We start from the raw sequence: 18088 nt of genomic DNA on the forward strand, positions 1-18088 counted from the left end.
GTTTTTCCATCACTCAAATAAAAGAAAACATTTGGAGATGATCGATTCCTTCTTATTTCACTAAAATGTATTTTACTTTGAAGACATAAACTGCAAGCTTCCTGTTTGGATTTAGGTAACAGCGGCAGTGTTGTCTCTTGAAGCTTCAGCATCCAGCTGACAGCGCCACTGCGCTCATGGCTCGGAATTTATGGGAATTGTATTTTTCTTAAAGAAAACCCGCCGTGTAATGACAGAGTATCCAGCGGTGGACTACATTCCTCCTGGTATAAAGAAACCTCATTGTAAAAGTCGTCTTTGTTTTTGAATACTTATTTCACAAAAATTCATTCTAATTTGAAATAAATCTATTGCTAAATATACAGGTAAGGAAAGGGTTCTGTGGTTCAACACTAATATATTTAATGATTTTTTTTAAACTACTGCTCCTTGGACAATCAATGTCCAATTAATTATAAAATAAATTATGATTTTGCATGTGAATTAAAGTCACTCCATACAATAGCATAAATTCCTAAAATATATCGATAACACATCGGATTTTATCATGATCTTACTCCTATTAACCACTACCAATACAATTAACCCCACACAACTGAAATTCGTAAATTTTGACAACAATTTCAGTCATCATCAAAGTAAACTGGACCAATGAGCTTATTTCAGCTTTTGTTTTGCCTTCTGCGACAACGTGGTTGTGACGTCATATCTCCGCGACAAGAAAAGGGCTTCATGGGCACGCCATCATGTTGAAAGGTTTAAAGCTAAACTTTGTTGTTGCATAAAATCGACAGAATGGATGTAAACGAGGAATATGGCAACAGTTACGGAATAGAAGTTATTCTCGGTGAGGGCGGGAAAACAGCCCCGTGTTGTTCTCATGGTAAGTTTACTTAGAGTAAGCCAAACTGAGTTTGATGTCTTATTTTAAAGTTGCTTAGCCTTTTTATTGATATACTTAGAACAAGATTGTCTGTGATGATATTATACATGTAATCAAGGTATTTTAATATATCCTGCCTATAGTAGCTAGCAGTAATAGGGGTGTATTTCTGAAAATGAAATCTACTACATGTGTACATGTGTATATAGTACACACGCTTACAGGTGTCGTGCCAAGGAAGGCATCTCCGACAGAGTTTGTTTACCCTTCGTCTCCAGCATCCACTGGGTTGTCCAAATCACGGACAAACGGTATCTCTCATTCTTCATTTTTAGTTCACAAACACTTCTTATAATGACTAACTACTCCTGAAATTTTGGAGATGTTAGCTCTTTATACAGCAAAGTTACAGCTCCCCACGCTGGGGGAACAAATTCCGTCGTGGATACGTACCTTGGCACGACCGGTTTGGACTTTCTTTTTCAGTGATCAGTGGTTGTTGATCAATGGTCATGAGAATTTGCATAATTATGACCTTTGTTCCTTCAGTGGGCTGGTTTCAGTCATTATGCAAATGTACTGTTTAAGTCTGGGGAAACCTGCAGTCAGCTGAGACGGAAGACGTCACTTGGATGATGACGAAACGTTTCTCCCACTGAAAACGCTCCGTCCAGATGAACAGAATCAACTTTTGGGGACTTTCTTTTCCCTTTAAAACTGCTTTGATTCTTTGTGCCACACATACTGCAGGGTGCAGAACAGGGCCGTGCAGAGAGGTTTAAAGGGGCGGGTGCTCAAAGTTAAAAAGGGGCACATTGAACCAGGCTGAATAACAACAACACACATTCATCAAGAATCTAATATGGGAAGGGCAGGGCTGTGTTGATCTGAGACTGTAGACATTAAAAAGTCCATAGGAGAGATGGTAGCTGATTAAACAAGTGTCATGAGATAATAACAAAATGCAAAGATTGGTGACAGCGCTTGGAACCATAAGGACACAAAAAACTGTGAGAAATAATTTAGGCTCTGCCTGTGAATCACTCTTTGCTTCTCTTCTTCCTTCCATCCCATCATTTCATATATCACTCTCCACTTGCTGTCTATCTGAGAACAAGGCACAACTTGCTATTGCAATAAACTATAATCTAATTATCCACACCTAACAACTCCTGCACTTAATCTATAATAAAATGATGACAGAAAAATGTTATAGCCCTGCCTTTAGTAGCCTCACACAGCTCCTACTGTTTCCTCCTCATGTCCTTACCAGCCATGTCTGGACAATGTTAAAAATCCATATACATAAAACACACACATGCACACACAGTGACATTTTAGATCTTCTTCAGAACACTGTATATACTATGGGCATCACTGTGCTGATCCAGAATCCTTACATTATTATTTATTACTAGAGCTACAATAATAAAGCAATGAGGAGGGGGAAGTAATAAATATGAAATAATGTATTTATGATGATTCCATTTGTTTCACTATCCACTCTGTGCAGGGCAAAGCTTATTACATTTTTAAAACTGTAGAGATACAATAATTTCACTACTGTAAAATCCAAATTTTGTCTTATTTAAAATATAAATCTAATATAATCTGCTTCTTAATGTATGTTCTTTAAAATACAGCATGTGTTTTTTAATATATTATAATTATAATTATTATTATGTGGACATGCATATTAGATCGTTTTTTAGTGAAATATAATCCCTCCAGAAAGGCAGAAAAAGCTCTGTAACTTACTTTAAAACTAAATATGTTTCTAAATACTTTAAAACTAAATATGTTCCCAAAAACGGTGACAGAGCTACAGACCCATGACAGCCAGGTAGCCAGCAGCTATGACCAGCACTGCTTGTGCAGTTAATAAAAGGACAGGTAATGTTTGTCGCGCTGTTGCACACACAGCACGCTCGTTTGTTTCAGTTCGTCAGTTGCTACAAGACAGCTTACCAACGTGTACGTAATAAGCCAATACTCCTGGGTGCTACACACTACAGTGCACGCTGTACACCTACTTACTGGTTTTGTCGCATCAGTCTGTGTCTCTCCTACAGCTCCGGACAGCAGAGTGAAGCTGACCCCCCACCCACTTGAAACGTAAAGGCAAATAGGCGGAGCGGTTAGTGCTACGTTTGTGCAGATTTGTGCAGGTAAAATTAGCGTTTGTGCTAGTCAGCTGAGACTGAAGAAGTCACTTGGATGAGTGACGAAACGTTTCTCCAACTGAAAATGTCCAGATGAACAGAATCAACCTTTTGGGATTTACTTACCTGGATGATTAAGCACGCATCAAGACGTTATTTTATTAAAAATTTTAAAATGTTAGCAGCACAAACCAGCACAAACGTTTGACATCAATTTTGTTTGATTCCATTAATATGGGGGGGCTGGTTGACCTCTAGAAATTTTTGTTAATATCTTTAAAATAATAACGGCACAAACAAAAATTTCTGCAGCACAAACGTAGCACAAACGTTTGATACCACTTTTGTTTGATTTGGGTAATGTGGGGGGGCTGGTTGACCTTTTGACCTTTACATTTTCATTAATATCTTTAAAACAGAAGCAGCACAAACGAAAATTTTAGCAGCACAAACCAGCACAAACGTAGCACAATTGATTGACAGCCATTTTGTTTGATTTAATTAATGTGGGGGGGCTGGTTGACCTCTGATGACCTCTAGAAATTTTTATTAATATCTTTAAAATGATAGCAGCACAAACGAAAATCTTTGCAGCACAAACCAGCACAAACGTATCACAAACGTTTGATACCACTTTTGTTGGATTTGGGTAATGTGGGGGGGCTGGTTGACCTTTTCATTTTCATTAATATCTTTAAAACAGAAGCAGCACAAACGCTAATTTTACCTGCACAAATCAGCACAAACGTAGCACTAAAAAAGTAGACCATTTTGGCCCGTTTTGGAGCAGTCTGGGGGGATGGTGACCTTTGAATGACCTATAAAATAAAGTTTAATATCTCGGAAACCGTAGCAGCACAAACGCTAATTTTACCTGCACAAATCTGCACAAACGTAGCACTAACCGCTCCGCCTATTTGCCTTTACGTTTCAAGTGGGTGGGGGGTCAGCTTCACTCTGCTGCTCCGGACCGCTAAAAATGCGCGTGCTCTTTGTGAGCTCGTTCCCGGCTCGTAACCAGCGCGTTCTGCCGTCAAGGGCGATCATTGGTTAAATGTGATCATGTGACTGATGCAAGCCAGATCCTTTTATTTAGCAAAACTGTGATTAATAGTTAAATATTATTGTTGAGGGGCACAGACAGGACTCCGCACGCACGCACACACACATAAAAAAAAAAAAAAATTTTTTAAAAAGTTGCCTCAACAAAAGGGCACTTTGGGCACCCATCAGGAAAGGGGCGGGTGCTCAAGCCCCTCTAGCCCCCCCCCCCCCCGCACGTGCCTGGTGCAGAAAACATTTCTCACATATTTTGGTTGCAGTCGCAGTTGTCTGCTATACATCGTTTGACCACATCTCTATGGTGCTCTCGGGCCATTTGAGTAGACTGAACTCATTGTGAGGTTCAAGAAACCAGTTTGAGATTATCCAAACTTTGTGACACGGCTCGCTATCCTGCTGGGAGCAGCCATAAGAGAATGGACAAGGTGGCAGAACTGGAGTAGGCTGTGGTGTTTAAATTATCAGCTGGTACTAGGGAGCCCAAGTGTGCCAAGAAAATAAGCTCCCACATCATAACAGCAGCAGCTCCCTGAACTGTTGATACAAAGCACATGCACCCATCACTTCATGTTACTTACACCAAATTTTGCTGTCCAAACATCGCTGTAGAATTCTTAAGTCATCAGACCAGCCAATGTTTTTCCAAATTTGTGAGACCATGCTCAAAGTTTTGTAGACTCACTTACCTGTTCTTAGCTGAAAGGAGAGGCACCTGCTGAGGTATTATGTTGTGCATTCAGACATGCTCTTTTGCATGCCACGGTCAGCTAAAAGCAGATTAACTATTCTTCTCTGGCTTCAACGCCATCAGGGAAGCAGTTTGGCACAAAGTACTGACCGTTTTCTGTAAACCCTAGAGATGGTTGTCTCAGTGGGAACACCAACTATGCTACATTCAAAGTGACTTAAATTACTTTTCTTTACGATTTTTATGCTCAGTTTGAATTTCAAAACTTTAAATACATTTAGTTACTGCCATGCTATTGGGCGATTAAATATTTCTGTTTAATGAACAGGTGAGCTGAAGACTTTAGCCCATGTTTGTGTGACCTTCCGGGGTTAGAAATGACCCATATTATTCTTCTCTGTGGAATATAACAAACTTTTAACAACTTTGTATATTTTGTCAGGTCCTACCTTGCTGTTTGAGAAGGTTTGTAAAGGAGGAGAAAAAAGTCGGAGGTTTTATGCATGTTCGGCCTGTCGAGATAGAAAGGACTGCAACTTCTTTCAGTGGGAAGATGAAAAGGTAGGCTTACTGGAAAATTCCAGAGCTCATGATAAAACGATGTAAGACATCGATCAGTTTGTTTCAATTCACTTGCGTCAAAGGTTTCAGAAGCCAGGCTGCTGGCCAGAGAAGCAGAGAGCCAGTCAACGAGGCCCCCTTTCCCCCATAAGGAGTACTGCAGCAGGTGAGATTTTATACTCATTTTGCTTATCTTAGGCTGTTTATAAAGCTTCATTTTATTTATTTAATGCTGATTTTGTATGGGATGACTTTTAGGATATTTGTATCTTGTCCTTCAGATTTCAAAAGTTTGTCTCGCTCCCTCTGGACGAGAAGAAGTTCTGTCAGGACTGTCAGATTCTGCTCCTGCCAGACGAGCACAGCCTTCACTCTGCTCACATATCCACTCCCATTACTGCAGCACAGCTGAGGAGGCCCAGTGCACTGTTGCGTCCCCTGAACAACAAGAAGAGCAACGCACAGTACCTTTTCACGGACCGCAGTGCAAACTTTCTCTTGGATACTTTAGCAGGTCTGGGATACAGGAAAATACTGTGTGTGGGCACACCCAGGTGAGACAGACACAAGTGTGACCTTTGAATGTATCAGAAAATTTGTCTCGGTTATAGTGAAGCATCTTGTCTGAACTGCCTCGATGAATCAGTTCATCTGGTGACTTAAAGCAGAAATGGAGCCATTATGTAACCTAAGGTTTCTAATTTGACTGTGACGAGCTCAACTATGATGATGGAAACACACTAACCAAGTCCTCTCTGCTAATGTACATCTTTCTGTACAACTACACTTTGTGATCTCTACACCCTTGGAAAAACACTACCTTCTGTTACATCACATTCTCAAGAAAGTGGCAATGTAGGATTTTGAAATTCATACCATAGGTGCATCTACTTAATTTTGGAGAAGTCTCTCTGTCTATTCCCACTGCAGCATGATTTTGCCTTCACCGTGGGTCACTGTAGGTATGGCATTTGACAGGTGATACATCAATTATGTGTAACTGTCATATACTGAAGGCTAAATATTTTGATTAGTCAAATCTCAGTTAAATGCTTTAAATGTTTAACGCTTACAGATGTGTTTTTCATCAGTAATGAGATTGTTGCCTTTTGGGTCAGACTGCAGGAGCTGATCAAGCTGCAAAATCTGGAGCAAAAGCTTGAGCCAATAAAGAGTCTCTTGCTGGACATTGACTTTAGGTAAGTTTGCTAATTTATGCATCAGTTGCTGCTTTCCTGTATATAATAAAGCGTTCCAGGTGTTTGCGCACAGGCTATTTTGTGTATATAAAATCAAGGTGAGAATGAATTAGACTGCATTTCACTGAGTCTAACATGTTTATTCTGCAAACCCTCTTTGTGCATTTCAAATAATGATAACTGAGCAGAACATGGTGGCATTTGAAACCGATGCTAATGTTTCATAATGAGAGAAGATTTCAGGACTGACTGAACGAATATATATGGACTGGCAGTACGTTTCATGACATTACAACCTGATCATCAAGGCCAATTCCAGCTGTCATCAGCCAGTTGAGTAGTGTAGCTTTAGTTACTATGTCTCAGTCTAAATTCTGCTATGTAGCTTTTCAAGGTACTTGTATGAAAGGTTGTGTGTTGCTTTATGGAGAAGTTACCACTATGCTTCTGTGGAGGAGGATGTGGGAATCTGAAGTTTAGCCATTCTTGAAATACTGTTGAATGACAGCCAGTTGTTGACTATATACAGATACCATTACAACTATTTGGCTACTTGAGAAATACTGGTTTTGTTTAATTGGACCTCCTTAAATTTTAATTGAATACCTCTGGGCTAGATGTTCCACATTGTTATAGTGGTGTGGTCAGACTTTTTCATGTTCTTATCATGGGCATTGAATGTCAGGGTACTTTTTAAAAAAGATTTTATCGATCTTTTCTCAGTGTGAAACCATTGTAGAAGATACATTTTTACCCCTTAATGCCTAGTGTATCATATGTGATACAAATTAAAACTCATATGTTCAAATAAATATTTCATTTTTTTATTGCCAAAAGATTAAAAAAACACTCCATAAATCTTTTTAAAAAAATTAGCAGTTATTTCATGGATCAGGCTTCAAAGGTCAAAAGCATATATACAGGCACAAATATGTACTTGTGTATATTTGAGCCGATGACCCTGGAATCAGATTTGGGGATGATTTCATCAGACTTTCTGAACTTGTGTAAATCTATAATCCTTTGTAGAACCTACAGTTCCGAGTTTTCCATTGTTCTAAGTTTTGGTCTCATGAGTGCTGTCAAGAGAATCCTTTTTTTATGCTGGCAAAGATAAACTACCAGTTGTAGTCAATTGATCAAATTATTTACAGGCCCTGTCAAGGTAAAAATAATTTCAGTGCCATCTGTTAAAAGACTTAAGTGTATATTTGAGCCTTTAGTCATTAAAGCTTTTATGCTGTACAATCGTTCTACGTAGCTCAAAGATATAGCATTCATAGCATTCATCACAATGATGAGCATATGTAAACTTCTAAGCACAACTTTATGTAGAATATGATAATGGTATCACAGAAACTTCTGGGAACAAAACTCCAAGTGGTTTGGCCAGACCTGATTGTCCGGTGGTCTCAGGAAGCGTATGGCGGGGTACAGGGGTTGAGTGAACTGGTGATGAGCTCTGTCGAACACCGGTGTCATGGCTGCTGAGAACTTTTGCAGGACAACCATGTTTTTTGCATCGTAAAATATCAGCTGGCCTTTATCATAATTAACCCACACTCCCACTTTTCTAATTGGAGTCTGCCCCACTCCTTGACATGATATGTGCCGGTTGTTGTGCCACGCGGTCAGATTGCGGTTCTGAAACTCTACGCACCATGAGTTCCTGTTTCGGCCCAGCTTGGCGCCCTTGTCATTGCCCTTTCTCTCAAGGGTGTCATAGGCTACACCCACAGCCCAGGCTGAGCAGCAGCGGACATTTACCTCCCAGTAACTCTGACCTGCTGTGATGGGAGAGGACCCCAGAGCACAGCATACCTTATCAAACTGAAGGGGATGTTCTGGAGCTGGGCAAGCAGAGCCAGAGAAGGACATGCCCTGCCCCTCTGATGTCACTCTGATCAGATTATGGCAAGACTGCCTGTCGATCATTATGGGGAAAGAATCTGAAAAGAATGAAATAATTTGTTAATGAGATTTTGATCTTTTGTTATTATCAGAGTTACTGTAAACAAATTGTAAACAAATGTATTATTACTCGTGATTGTAGCAGATGGCGCCGCATATTTGATTTGACAGGTTATTAGTGTTACAGGGTGGGGATGGGGGGAGAGGTCAAATTGCTTAGGAAGTGGGCTACTGGAGCACAGCATACATGGAAATGGACTGACAATATGGAATTGATGGAATGCTTCTAATGAGAGAAGACCAATGCATGTGGGAACTATGGATAAGTAGAAAGCCAACATCCACACTTATTAAGAAGCACCTGGTGGCTCAGTGCATTAGCATCAACAGCTCAGCAAACAGCTGATATTGGCTATTTGGATCTACTAAGTTGAGAGTTGATGGATTTGATGCCATGATCATCAATACCTATAGTTTGACCTAAACACCATCCAACCATTTTTTCACACAATGACTGATTTATTTGTATATGCAGCAAATGAGTAATCTGGAGCAGACATTTACTGTAGATTGCAGGGGGGGGGAAGAAAAACGTTTATTTTTTTTGGTGTTATTTTAACCAGATAAAGCATCCCTTGGTTGGCCTACTTTGTTCTGTCATGCTCCCAAAGTACACCTAACTTCACTCACTCTGCTGCTGTAAATGAGTTAGCCTGATAGCATGTAGATGTAAGCATCTTAGTACCTAAGAGTAGAGTCTTCCTCTGCAGCCTGGCCTTGAGGTTTTTGGAGATGGAGGAGAGTGTTTTTAGAAGCCTCTCGAATCTCTCTTCATTCAGCCTGATTTCCTTCTCAGACGTGTCTGGCTTCTTAAGGCTGGAGGAGTGGTGACAAAGATCAAAGTGAGGCACAGAGGTGTGATTTAGACCTTTACGGGGATGAAGCAGCAAAGGTAAAAGGTGCAGCGATTTACCTTGCAGTCTCAGAGTGACCCTTGAGATGAGACATAAGCAGAAATACTGGTTAAAATAAAAGAACACTACTTATAGCTTTGTTATTGAGCTGTATGTAAATCAGACCTGCTCGCCTTCCTTCGCTGTGGTGCTTTTACTCAACGTTCTCTGTATGCTGCTCATGCTCTTGGTGACCTGGTCGTGGTAGTTATCCCACTTCTTTAGAACCTGGTCCAGCTTGGTCCTTGTATGCCTCAGGTCCAGCTCCAGGGAGTCCAGGATCACCTGTTCATCCTGCTTCAAAATGCACCGCATGTTCTCAAAGTGCTCTCGAACCTGCTGCTTCATGACCTCTGTGGTCCTCTTCAGTAAGGAGCGTGATTAAGAGGACATGTTATTAGGGATTTATTATATATCATTGCTCTGTTTGCAGTCCTTGGACTTGGTGGTCAGAAATGTATTAGGTAATTTTTCAGTGCTGGTAGTTTTAGGTTTTTACTTACAGAGAGATCGGCCTTGCGTTTCTTCAGAGACTGGATGCGCGCCTTAGTCTTGGACGTTTCAGCCTGCAGCTCCTGGATACGTCTGGTTAACTGCTCCTGCAGACAACAGGACACTTTTTGTATCATAAATGATCTAAATGATCGGTCTTTGGCACCTGATGATTCTATGATCTATCTATCCCGTCATACTTGTTAATCAGTTCCTGCTGTTCTTTAAAGAGTTCGACACTAAACTGAGATTTATATGACAGTATTCCTTTTCTTTTTTTGGGGCTGCTGGTTGCTGAGCTCTCGAATAAAGAAAAGTTTTATAGAGAGAAAATGCACAGTGTTGCCTTGATTAGGTCACAGTCATTATGGCCTATGACCCATGAGTAGATAGTGGTAAAATCTCTAAAGTCTGTGTGTAAGAATCACACAGTAAATACTTCATGCAGCATTGCATTCGCGCCCTGGAGTTCCCCCACCCCTGACCTACAAGATGTTAATCCACAAGCCGGGTTTATGGAGATTGGCAGCACTAGAGCGACTTATTAATATTTAGCAGCTAGTTTTAATGCTATAGCCGATTGGTGTATGTTCCAGCCAATCAAAACATCTGTACCTGAGAGGGTTGTGCGGTTTTGGCAGCCTTACGCTGTAGTTTGGGTGAACGAGAAAAAGGTTGAATAGTGCCGTCACTGCTGGCGTCCAGTGGAGTGAAGCTCAGCCCGTCTTGCAGTAGGCTGTGGATGCCTTCAGAGGGCGCTAAAAGATTAGTGTAAACGGCTGTTGACGTTCCATTACCGAGGGAGCACGACTCTCTTTCTGCCATTTCTGAGGACTGAACAAAACAATAAAAACAGATTACATTTCTACATAAGTCATTCTCTCATTTACCTTTTATTTAAAAAAGCACTTTCTTGGAATTAGCTTCTGCTGTGTATTTGTGTGTGTATAGATTAAATTAACTCGTCAGGGCTATGAAAAGTTCGAGAAAACCTGTCATTTCATGCCAAGCCTTTACCAAAAATCTATTCCAGATCAGAGTTCCAAGTCTGACCTACTGTAATAATTTAAATAAAATAATAATAATTAAATCCAATGTTTGTTTGTTTTATTCAAGTTTCAAAGAGACGAGTCTGTTCTGTTGTGTACTGTTTAATAAGGCAGCATATCTGGACTAAAGGATATTCTTTAACCATTATCAAATAATGTTGTTTTAAGAACTTCTTACCTGAGTTCGCTGCTGTTTGTTTCTGTAACGCTGTGCTAGAAGTGCAGGATGGGTATGTTCCTGGGTAACAAGCTTCAGCTTGCAGCACATAGTCAGACACCTTATCCTTCCCTGCTGTGTTGTTACCTAATGTGCTGTATACCAGTCGTCAATAGGCTCAAACTTGTTCTCTTTTTTTTTTAACCAGCGTCCGGAAGCACTGAACAGTCTGTTGCATAATAAAAAGCCAAACAAAATCTTTCTGTTTCAGGTATGCTCAGTTCTACAGTCAAGATGAGTTCTGTCATTACAACATGTTTAACCATCACTTCTTTGGTGGAGAGGTAGGAGTTGAGCTGATGTCCTGCTAGTTCAGTCAAACTTTCCATCAACAGCCGAGTTTGATAAAGCCTTCTCTCTTATCAGTCATCCAGTGCAACCTTGAAGAACTTCCTCAGAGAGTCTGACGGGGAGAAGGTGGCAATGGTAGCCGACCCTCCGTTTGGTGGTCTGGTGAAGCCCCTGGCCAACAGTTTCTCTCTGCTATCTCACACATGGAAGAAGTTGCAGAGCTCTGGTCAGCACCGCTGTGGAACTTTCAGAATTAATTGTTTCTTTTTATATTTATGACTTGTGTCTTTTTTTTAATAGGTATAAGATGCAAAAACAAAACTTTATGCTAAAATGTTATCATAATTTAAAGTTGATATGGCTAACATGTTAGCAGACACACAAAGTGGAGCAGCATTAAGATACATTTAGAAGCTCTATTGGGTGTTGGAAAGGAGGTTGGTTGAGAAGTGTAAGACTTTAAATTATACAGACTAACAGCAAAACGAGCTAAAAGAGGCAAAGACTAGATTTGCTTACAATCCTTTTCTCTGCAGGTTAGGGTTAAGCTAAAGTTATAGTAGCAGCAAGTCATTGCATGGCTCAAGGAAAGAGACTTTTTGTTTACTATTAGAACTATTACTTTAAATGAAGAAATCTAGTGTTTGACTGTAACATGCATGTTGTGTTTGTGTGTGCAGACAGCAGTAATGCTAACATGCCCATGATCTGGGTCTTCCCTTATTTCTTTGAGCCTCGGATACTGGAGTGTTTCCCATCATTCAGCATGTTGGATTACCAGGTAACAGCAAGGCAGCAGTTTAGAGTCATCAGCTAATATTACTCTCTGCGTACGTATAGCTTTAGGTTTTTCTAAACTAATAACATTAAGTGATGCGCTATAATATTTACTTGCATAGACACTCATAATTTTGTCGAATGAAAAGTTCCACTGACTCGTACTCTACCCCTTATTATTTATGTTTATCAATCAAATGTGACATAGAGACAACAATTTATGCGCATTCTTAAATTGAAGTTATTTAAAATGTGTTTTTGGCTCCTGCTTCAGCTGCAGCATGCTGACTCACACATAGTTACTGTTATTAGACTACAAACCGAATCAAGGCTATGCTTTTTATCAATGCTCCACTTTCCCTAGATCCTCGAGCTTACTTTATTTATTAAATATTTCAGTGCACTTTACAGTGGAATATTATGGCCACAAAAACAAATAAAAGATTTAGAACTAGAAGTAATGAAATTTCAGTTTTAAAATTTTCAGTTTTTCTTTTGAACCAGGTGGACTATGACAACCATCCTCTGTATAAACATGGAAAGATGGGCAGAAAACAGTCTCCTGTCAGACTCTTCACTAATCTTTCACCCAGAGACATCATCCTTCCCAAAGAGGAAGGTTACAGGTTACTACATGTTCACTCAGTTAAATTCAGACGTGTTCAGAAATAATGTTGGAGATGAGAATGTCTTAAAGTATATGTGATAAAACATTTGAATAGATTGTTATCGGTTTGTGATTTGATGTTAACTAAAAGGGCTTGAGCATAGACTGACCAAAGTCATGTTTTTGGTTAACTGTGGAGAATAAAAATCATCTGTTAATTTTCTCAACTGTAAGAAAATCATCGCCATAAAAAGGGCAAAGTTATGAGCTACATTTAAAAGTGTTTAATTAAAGATATCACATTTAGCACAAAGTTAAGAAGGCAGTTTAATGGGGAAACTAATGGATGCATGAATTCATTGGTGTTATTTGTCATTAATCCCTCAGCTTCATTTTAAAAATGGGGTTGGCGTTTTTATTTTGGTATTTTCAAGACTTTCATATGTGAAGAAATGAACAGCTCATACCGCCAACTCCAGGTTTTCCTTGTGCAGTTAATAAAATGCATAAACACATGAGAGTTTTGTGAAACACAAACTGTCAGACGTCTGTCTGTCTTTTGTGTGTATTTAAGCAACTCTGCACATTTGAATTTAAAGTGTTTAATTTGTGAATGACCCTCTCGTTTTTAGATTTTGCCCTTTATGTGAGAGATATGTCTCATCCCTGAACAAACACTGTGCGAAATGCAACCTCTGCCCATCCAAGGTACGAAACTCGTGTGACTGCATTTTATTTTTAAACTGAAAAGGCACTGCATCAAGTTTCCGTTGAATCTTTGCATGTCACAACCTGTATTTTCTGTGTTTGCAGGACGGCCGAGAATGGAAGCACTGCTCAACCTGTGTGAAATGTGTGAAACCGTGTAGGTCGATTAATCACAGATGCAAACTGATGTGCAGTTACTGATTTCACGTCACACTTCCCATATATTTCTTGTGAATTTATTTAAATATCTTTCCTGTAAGCCTGGGAGCACTGCCAGTCCTGTGGCCGTTGTGCCCTGCCAGACCACCCATGTACCACCCGTGAAGGGAAGGAGGGCTGCTTTAACTGCGGAAGCCCAGAGCACAAACGTAAAGACTGCTCTGTCAAACACACACACAGGTTCAACAGGTGAGCCAGGGATCTGTTCCTGTTAAGGGATAAATCTTGTCACTCCACTCTACCCATAAGATTTAATATTTACACGTCTTAACTTGCTCGTCTGTGTTTTACTACTCCAGACATCGGACCAAAGCCAAAGTTGGAGGAAAAAAAGGATCCCCCCCAGTCCCTCCTCAGACTTAAAGCAAAGAGGAAGTCTGGTGCAGCTCGCAGAGCAAAGTTGTTGGCTGGAAAGTCTCTGTGACTTCAGTAGTCAGGCAGTACCTTCTCAGCTGTGCAATCCAAAGCAATATTTTTTTCCTTTTCAGCATGGTTTTTTTTGGCAGTGGTTTAAAGTGTTGTAACAGAATAAAACTTGAAGGGAGAGTTTGGTTTGTACTTTTCTTTAAATGCTGAACTGACAAGTAAAGCTTTCTGTGGAGGTTTCCAGGTCCACAGCTAAATTTCACATCCACATAATATGGCTTTGTATTCAAGTGTTCTCAAAATACTAGCTTATCACCTTCAGCCAGTACAGAAACAAAGAGCAGTAATCAGTCCTTTTTGATCTGTAACGCTGCAGGTTTTTCCAGGGCCAGCTAGTGTACAGTGCAACCTATAGGTGCAACTAAAGCTTTTTGCATTAATTGCCCATATAATGTAGATTGCACCTGTTTATCATTTTGACTTAGTCTAATTCAGACCATTTTCATTTACAACTTAATTTCCTACAAAATTAAGAAAGACCCCAACAATCAGACAGTCAACAAGATGCATTTAGCATGTTGGGTGATTTAAAAACTCCCTTTTAACAGGAAGAGACCAGCACCAGGCTTAGAGAGGAGCAGCTATTGGCTCAAATACACCTCCTGAAAGACGTGAAAACCCAAGAGCAGCAGCAAAATGGATAGAGAATATGCTGCAGTTCACTAAAATACGTGTCCTTGTGTTCACTATAGGAAAAATGGCTTTTCTCAAGTTTTTCAGAGCTCTGGACTTAAACCTGTAGGCTTGTTTCTGCCCTGTTATTCCCTTTTCACAAGCTCTTCCTGTGAGAGTATTCTGACATTAAAGATTTTATGGCTCAAAAAATTTCAGTGCTCTTCTGAGTATTTCAGCAATTTTGTAATTGCAGTTAAGAATGGCTTTATAATAGGTTTACAGTCCTTGGCAGGTGTCTTTGCACATTATAACCACTTTCTAAGAATGAACAGCAGGATCTTATGCATTTAATAGATCATCACTAGCATAGTTTAATTTTTCCTGTAGTTTAATTTTATAGCGTTCTACTGTTGCACCACATCTTGAGTTCATGTTTGGCCAGCTGATGGCAGCATTGTTGAGGTTTACTTAAAAATCTTTCCCACCAATCATTACATTTCTTTAAGTGTGATTTCTCCACACTGCAAGTCGGAGTACAGATATAGACATTGTTTGGGCAAGCTCTAATAGAACAGGGTATACAGCACATCCTGCCAAAATTATGCACTGAACCTGACAGTAATGGTTCTGGTGATGATGAAAAAAAGACAGGAGTCTGACACTGCTGCTCTCAGTGATGTTTACCCGGTTCAAGCAGTGAAGGCTTCCAGACCCAAGAGCACTTCCCTCTTCACGGTGGATGTAAACAGTGACTGATTTTATGCTTTTATTCTGACAGCCACCTTTGATGGAATGATCCTGTGAAGCCAAAGTGATTCTTTATGTATCTTACTGTAGACTCACTGCTGAACATAGTTGGGCTCATACGATGTAATTCCTAATCACCCAGCAATCAAGTAGCTAGTTTTGTTATTCTGTATAAAACCAGAAGTCCAGGTAGAGGGAGTCCTCAATTATATTAGTTAGAAACTGTAGGATATACTGATGATGACAGGTCAGAAAAGAAAAATAACACCGGGTACATTAAATAAAAACAGGCTTATGTTGCTGTCTAAGTGAGGAGAGTCAGATTTGGTGTCGAATGAAAGAGTGTCAAAAGTGAAAAGCTGGTATGTGCCAGGATGACTGTTTACCTTTTTTTGGCTTCTCTGTGTAAAATGCCATCACATTCGCAAAATTAACTTTATACTTGTAATTACCAGTTTTCAGTTTTCTTTGCTGACCCTGTTTTGTTTTTTTCAAAAAGTGAAAGAAATCATCAACTAGAGAAGAAAGGTGGGAAGTTAAAGCAGAAAGGGGCAAAGGTCAGCGCAGGATTTAAAGCTGCTAAGCACTGCTGTGTGATTCAAATGCTAAGCAGGCAGAGAAAGACTTTTTTCTGATAGCCTTCCTCTATGAAATGTAAATTAGATGGAAAACAAGGGGGGGAATCTAAAAAAAATAGAAGCTTCCCTCATCTGTTCCCATGTATTTTAAATTCACACATCAAAACAGTAGACCAGGAAGGTAATGATGCAGGTATATGATGAAGCAAAGGAGCAGGGCTGTTGTTCATAAAAATGAGCTTCACATATGCACTAAAACTTATTTCCTTCTTATATTATTTTATTAAATGATCAAATCAATTTAAACTTCATAATATAATGATATTAAACATTTTGTATCATGTCAGAGGCGAATAAACATTGCACATTGTTTCTTACAGAGAGATGCATTCTGTGATAATACCAACATTTGTGTTCAGCAGATTAGCTTAAATTGTAAACTTAATTTAAAGGGGGTGTTTTAGTTGATGAACCATAGACTGTATGAAAGAATGAATGTAGCCTCCTGGTCTGAAAAATGGAGCCAATGGAAAAGTGTCATAAACTCGCCTGCAATGTAATACCCAAAAGTTGAGCTGGATTGCTCACTTAATATGTATGTCTATATGTCTATCAGCACTATTATTCGATTTACCACACGTCACTATTCTGTAGTGGGCTATTTATCATTATTTAGTACTTTAATACTGCTTTTTGATTGCATTACGTTTTATTGAGTTTATTGAGTCATACAGCTACAATCCTAATTTCAAATACAAATAAAAATAGTAAATACATTAATCCATATTTTATTCACAATAGCACATATAAAACATATTAAATGCTTTGATTAATAATTGGCAGAGGTTCACTAATCTGCAAATTAGCAATCTGAAGACTGAATATGTCATCATCTATATGATATTATCAAAAGATTCTGAGACTCTGGAAAAATATTCATCAGTGCCTCAGGAATTGGCAGCTTGCACATCTGGAAAGGCGCTATCACTGCTGAAAGGTATATACAGGTTTTAGAACAGCATATGCTCCCATCCAATTAGAATCACCCAGCCTAACCTCACTAACTGCATTTACTGGTTATGCTAAATTGGATGTAGGTGTGTATGACTGTCAGTCTCTATGTTAGCCCAGTGACAGACCGGTGACCTGTCCAGTGTGTACCCCACCTCTTGCCCTTTGGTATCTGGGATAGGCTCCCAGATACCAGATACCTGGAAAGCCTGAATTGGCTAAGCAGTAGAAAACAGAGATCACAAGTGATCACCACAGGATGAAGCGCTGCATGTTTGATTTGGCAGAGTTTAATTACCGGATTTCCTTCAGGACACAACCCGAAGGGGATTATTTATGGCCTCAATTAAATTCAGTATATTCAGGCAAAACTAATATCTGGTGGTAAACACGAGCCAAAAGCTTCTTGAACTACTCTCCTTCATCCCAGTATACTGATATACTGGTTTGCGGAGTGGCCAAACTTTCCTGACTACACTAAATCCCTCGACAGGGTTTTTCCAGTGTGGTATTCAGCGTGCTTGAAAAATACTGAGATACTTCACATGCTCCGAGGATCAAATTTTTCCTACAGGAACAGGTATGCTGTTTGCATTGCTTCTTTTCTTGACAGATTTTTTTTTAAATGTATGGAAGTGTAGGCATTGCAAAAGAAGAAAAAGAAAAAGAAAAAAGAAAGAATTACTGTATAAAAATGGTGGGAACAAAAGGCCCGCTTAAAAATAAGCCTAAATCTGATATTTAATGCCAACCTCCTCTAAAGGAACAGTTGGCATCTGATGTAGGCTATTACAGTGCTGTGGTTAATTTACCTGCTTTTGTCTGGACTGTTCTGACATGTATTGGGTTACAGTGTGTCCAATCTTATGGGTATCCCCTCAGAAGGAATTATGTATCTAATAATAATAATAATAATAAATTTTATTTATGAG

The 18088-nt window shown here is 39.5% G+C and overlaps 2 protein-coding genes across 2 annotated transcripts; one reads left to right on the top strand and one right to left on the bottom strand.

Moving 5' to 3' along the window:
- Positions 1-241: 241 nt before the first annotated feature.
- Positions 242-15030, top strand: zcchc4 (zinc finger, CCHC domain containing 4). The gene is given in 15 exon segments (XM_085267472.1): positions 242-266; positions 722-883; positions 5238-5356; positions 5440-5522; positions 5638-5910; positions 6475-6555; positions 11389-11461; positions 11544-11694; positions 12149-12249; positions 12750-12871; positions 13485-13560; positions 13666-13717; positions 13821-13968; positions 14079-14118; positions 14120-15030. Coding segments are annotated over 14 exon segments (1491 nt in total). The 5' UTR covers positions 242-266; positions 722-795; the 3' UTR covers positions 14204-15030.
- Positions 6720-11247, bottom strand: LOC146580690 (E3 ubiquitin-protein ligase TRIM62). The gene is made up of 7 exons (XM_085267474.1): positions 11139-11247; positions 10527-10745; positions 9923-10018; positions 9546-9782; positions 9440-9459; positions 9212-9342; positions 6720-8504 (listed from the first exon to the last, which is right to left on the bottom strand). Exons 1-7 carry the CDS (start codon positions 11226-11228, stop codon positions 7906-7908), a joined length of 1392 nt encoding a protein of 463 aa, XP_085123600.1. The 5' UTR covers positions 11229-11247; the 3' UTR covers positions 6720-7905.
- Positions 15031-18088: the final 3058 nt, after the last annotated feature.

Source organism: Mchenga conophoros, linkage group LG3 (genome assembly GCF_057382185.1).
Source record: "Mchenga conophoros isolate Kocher_MC1m ecotype Shallow Benthic linkage group LG3, M_conophoros_male_GT1.1, whole genome shotgun sequence".
Lineage (NCBI taxonomy): Eukaryota > Metazoa > Chordata > Actinopteri > Cichliformes > Cichlidae > Mchenga > Mchenga conophoros.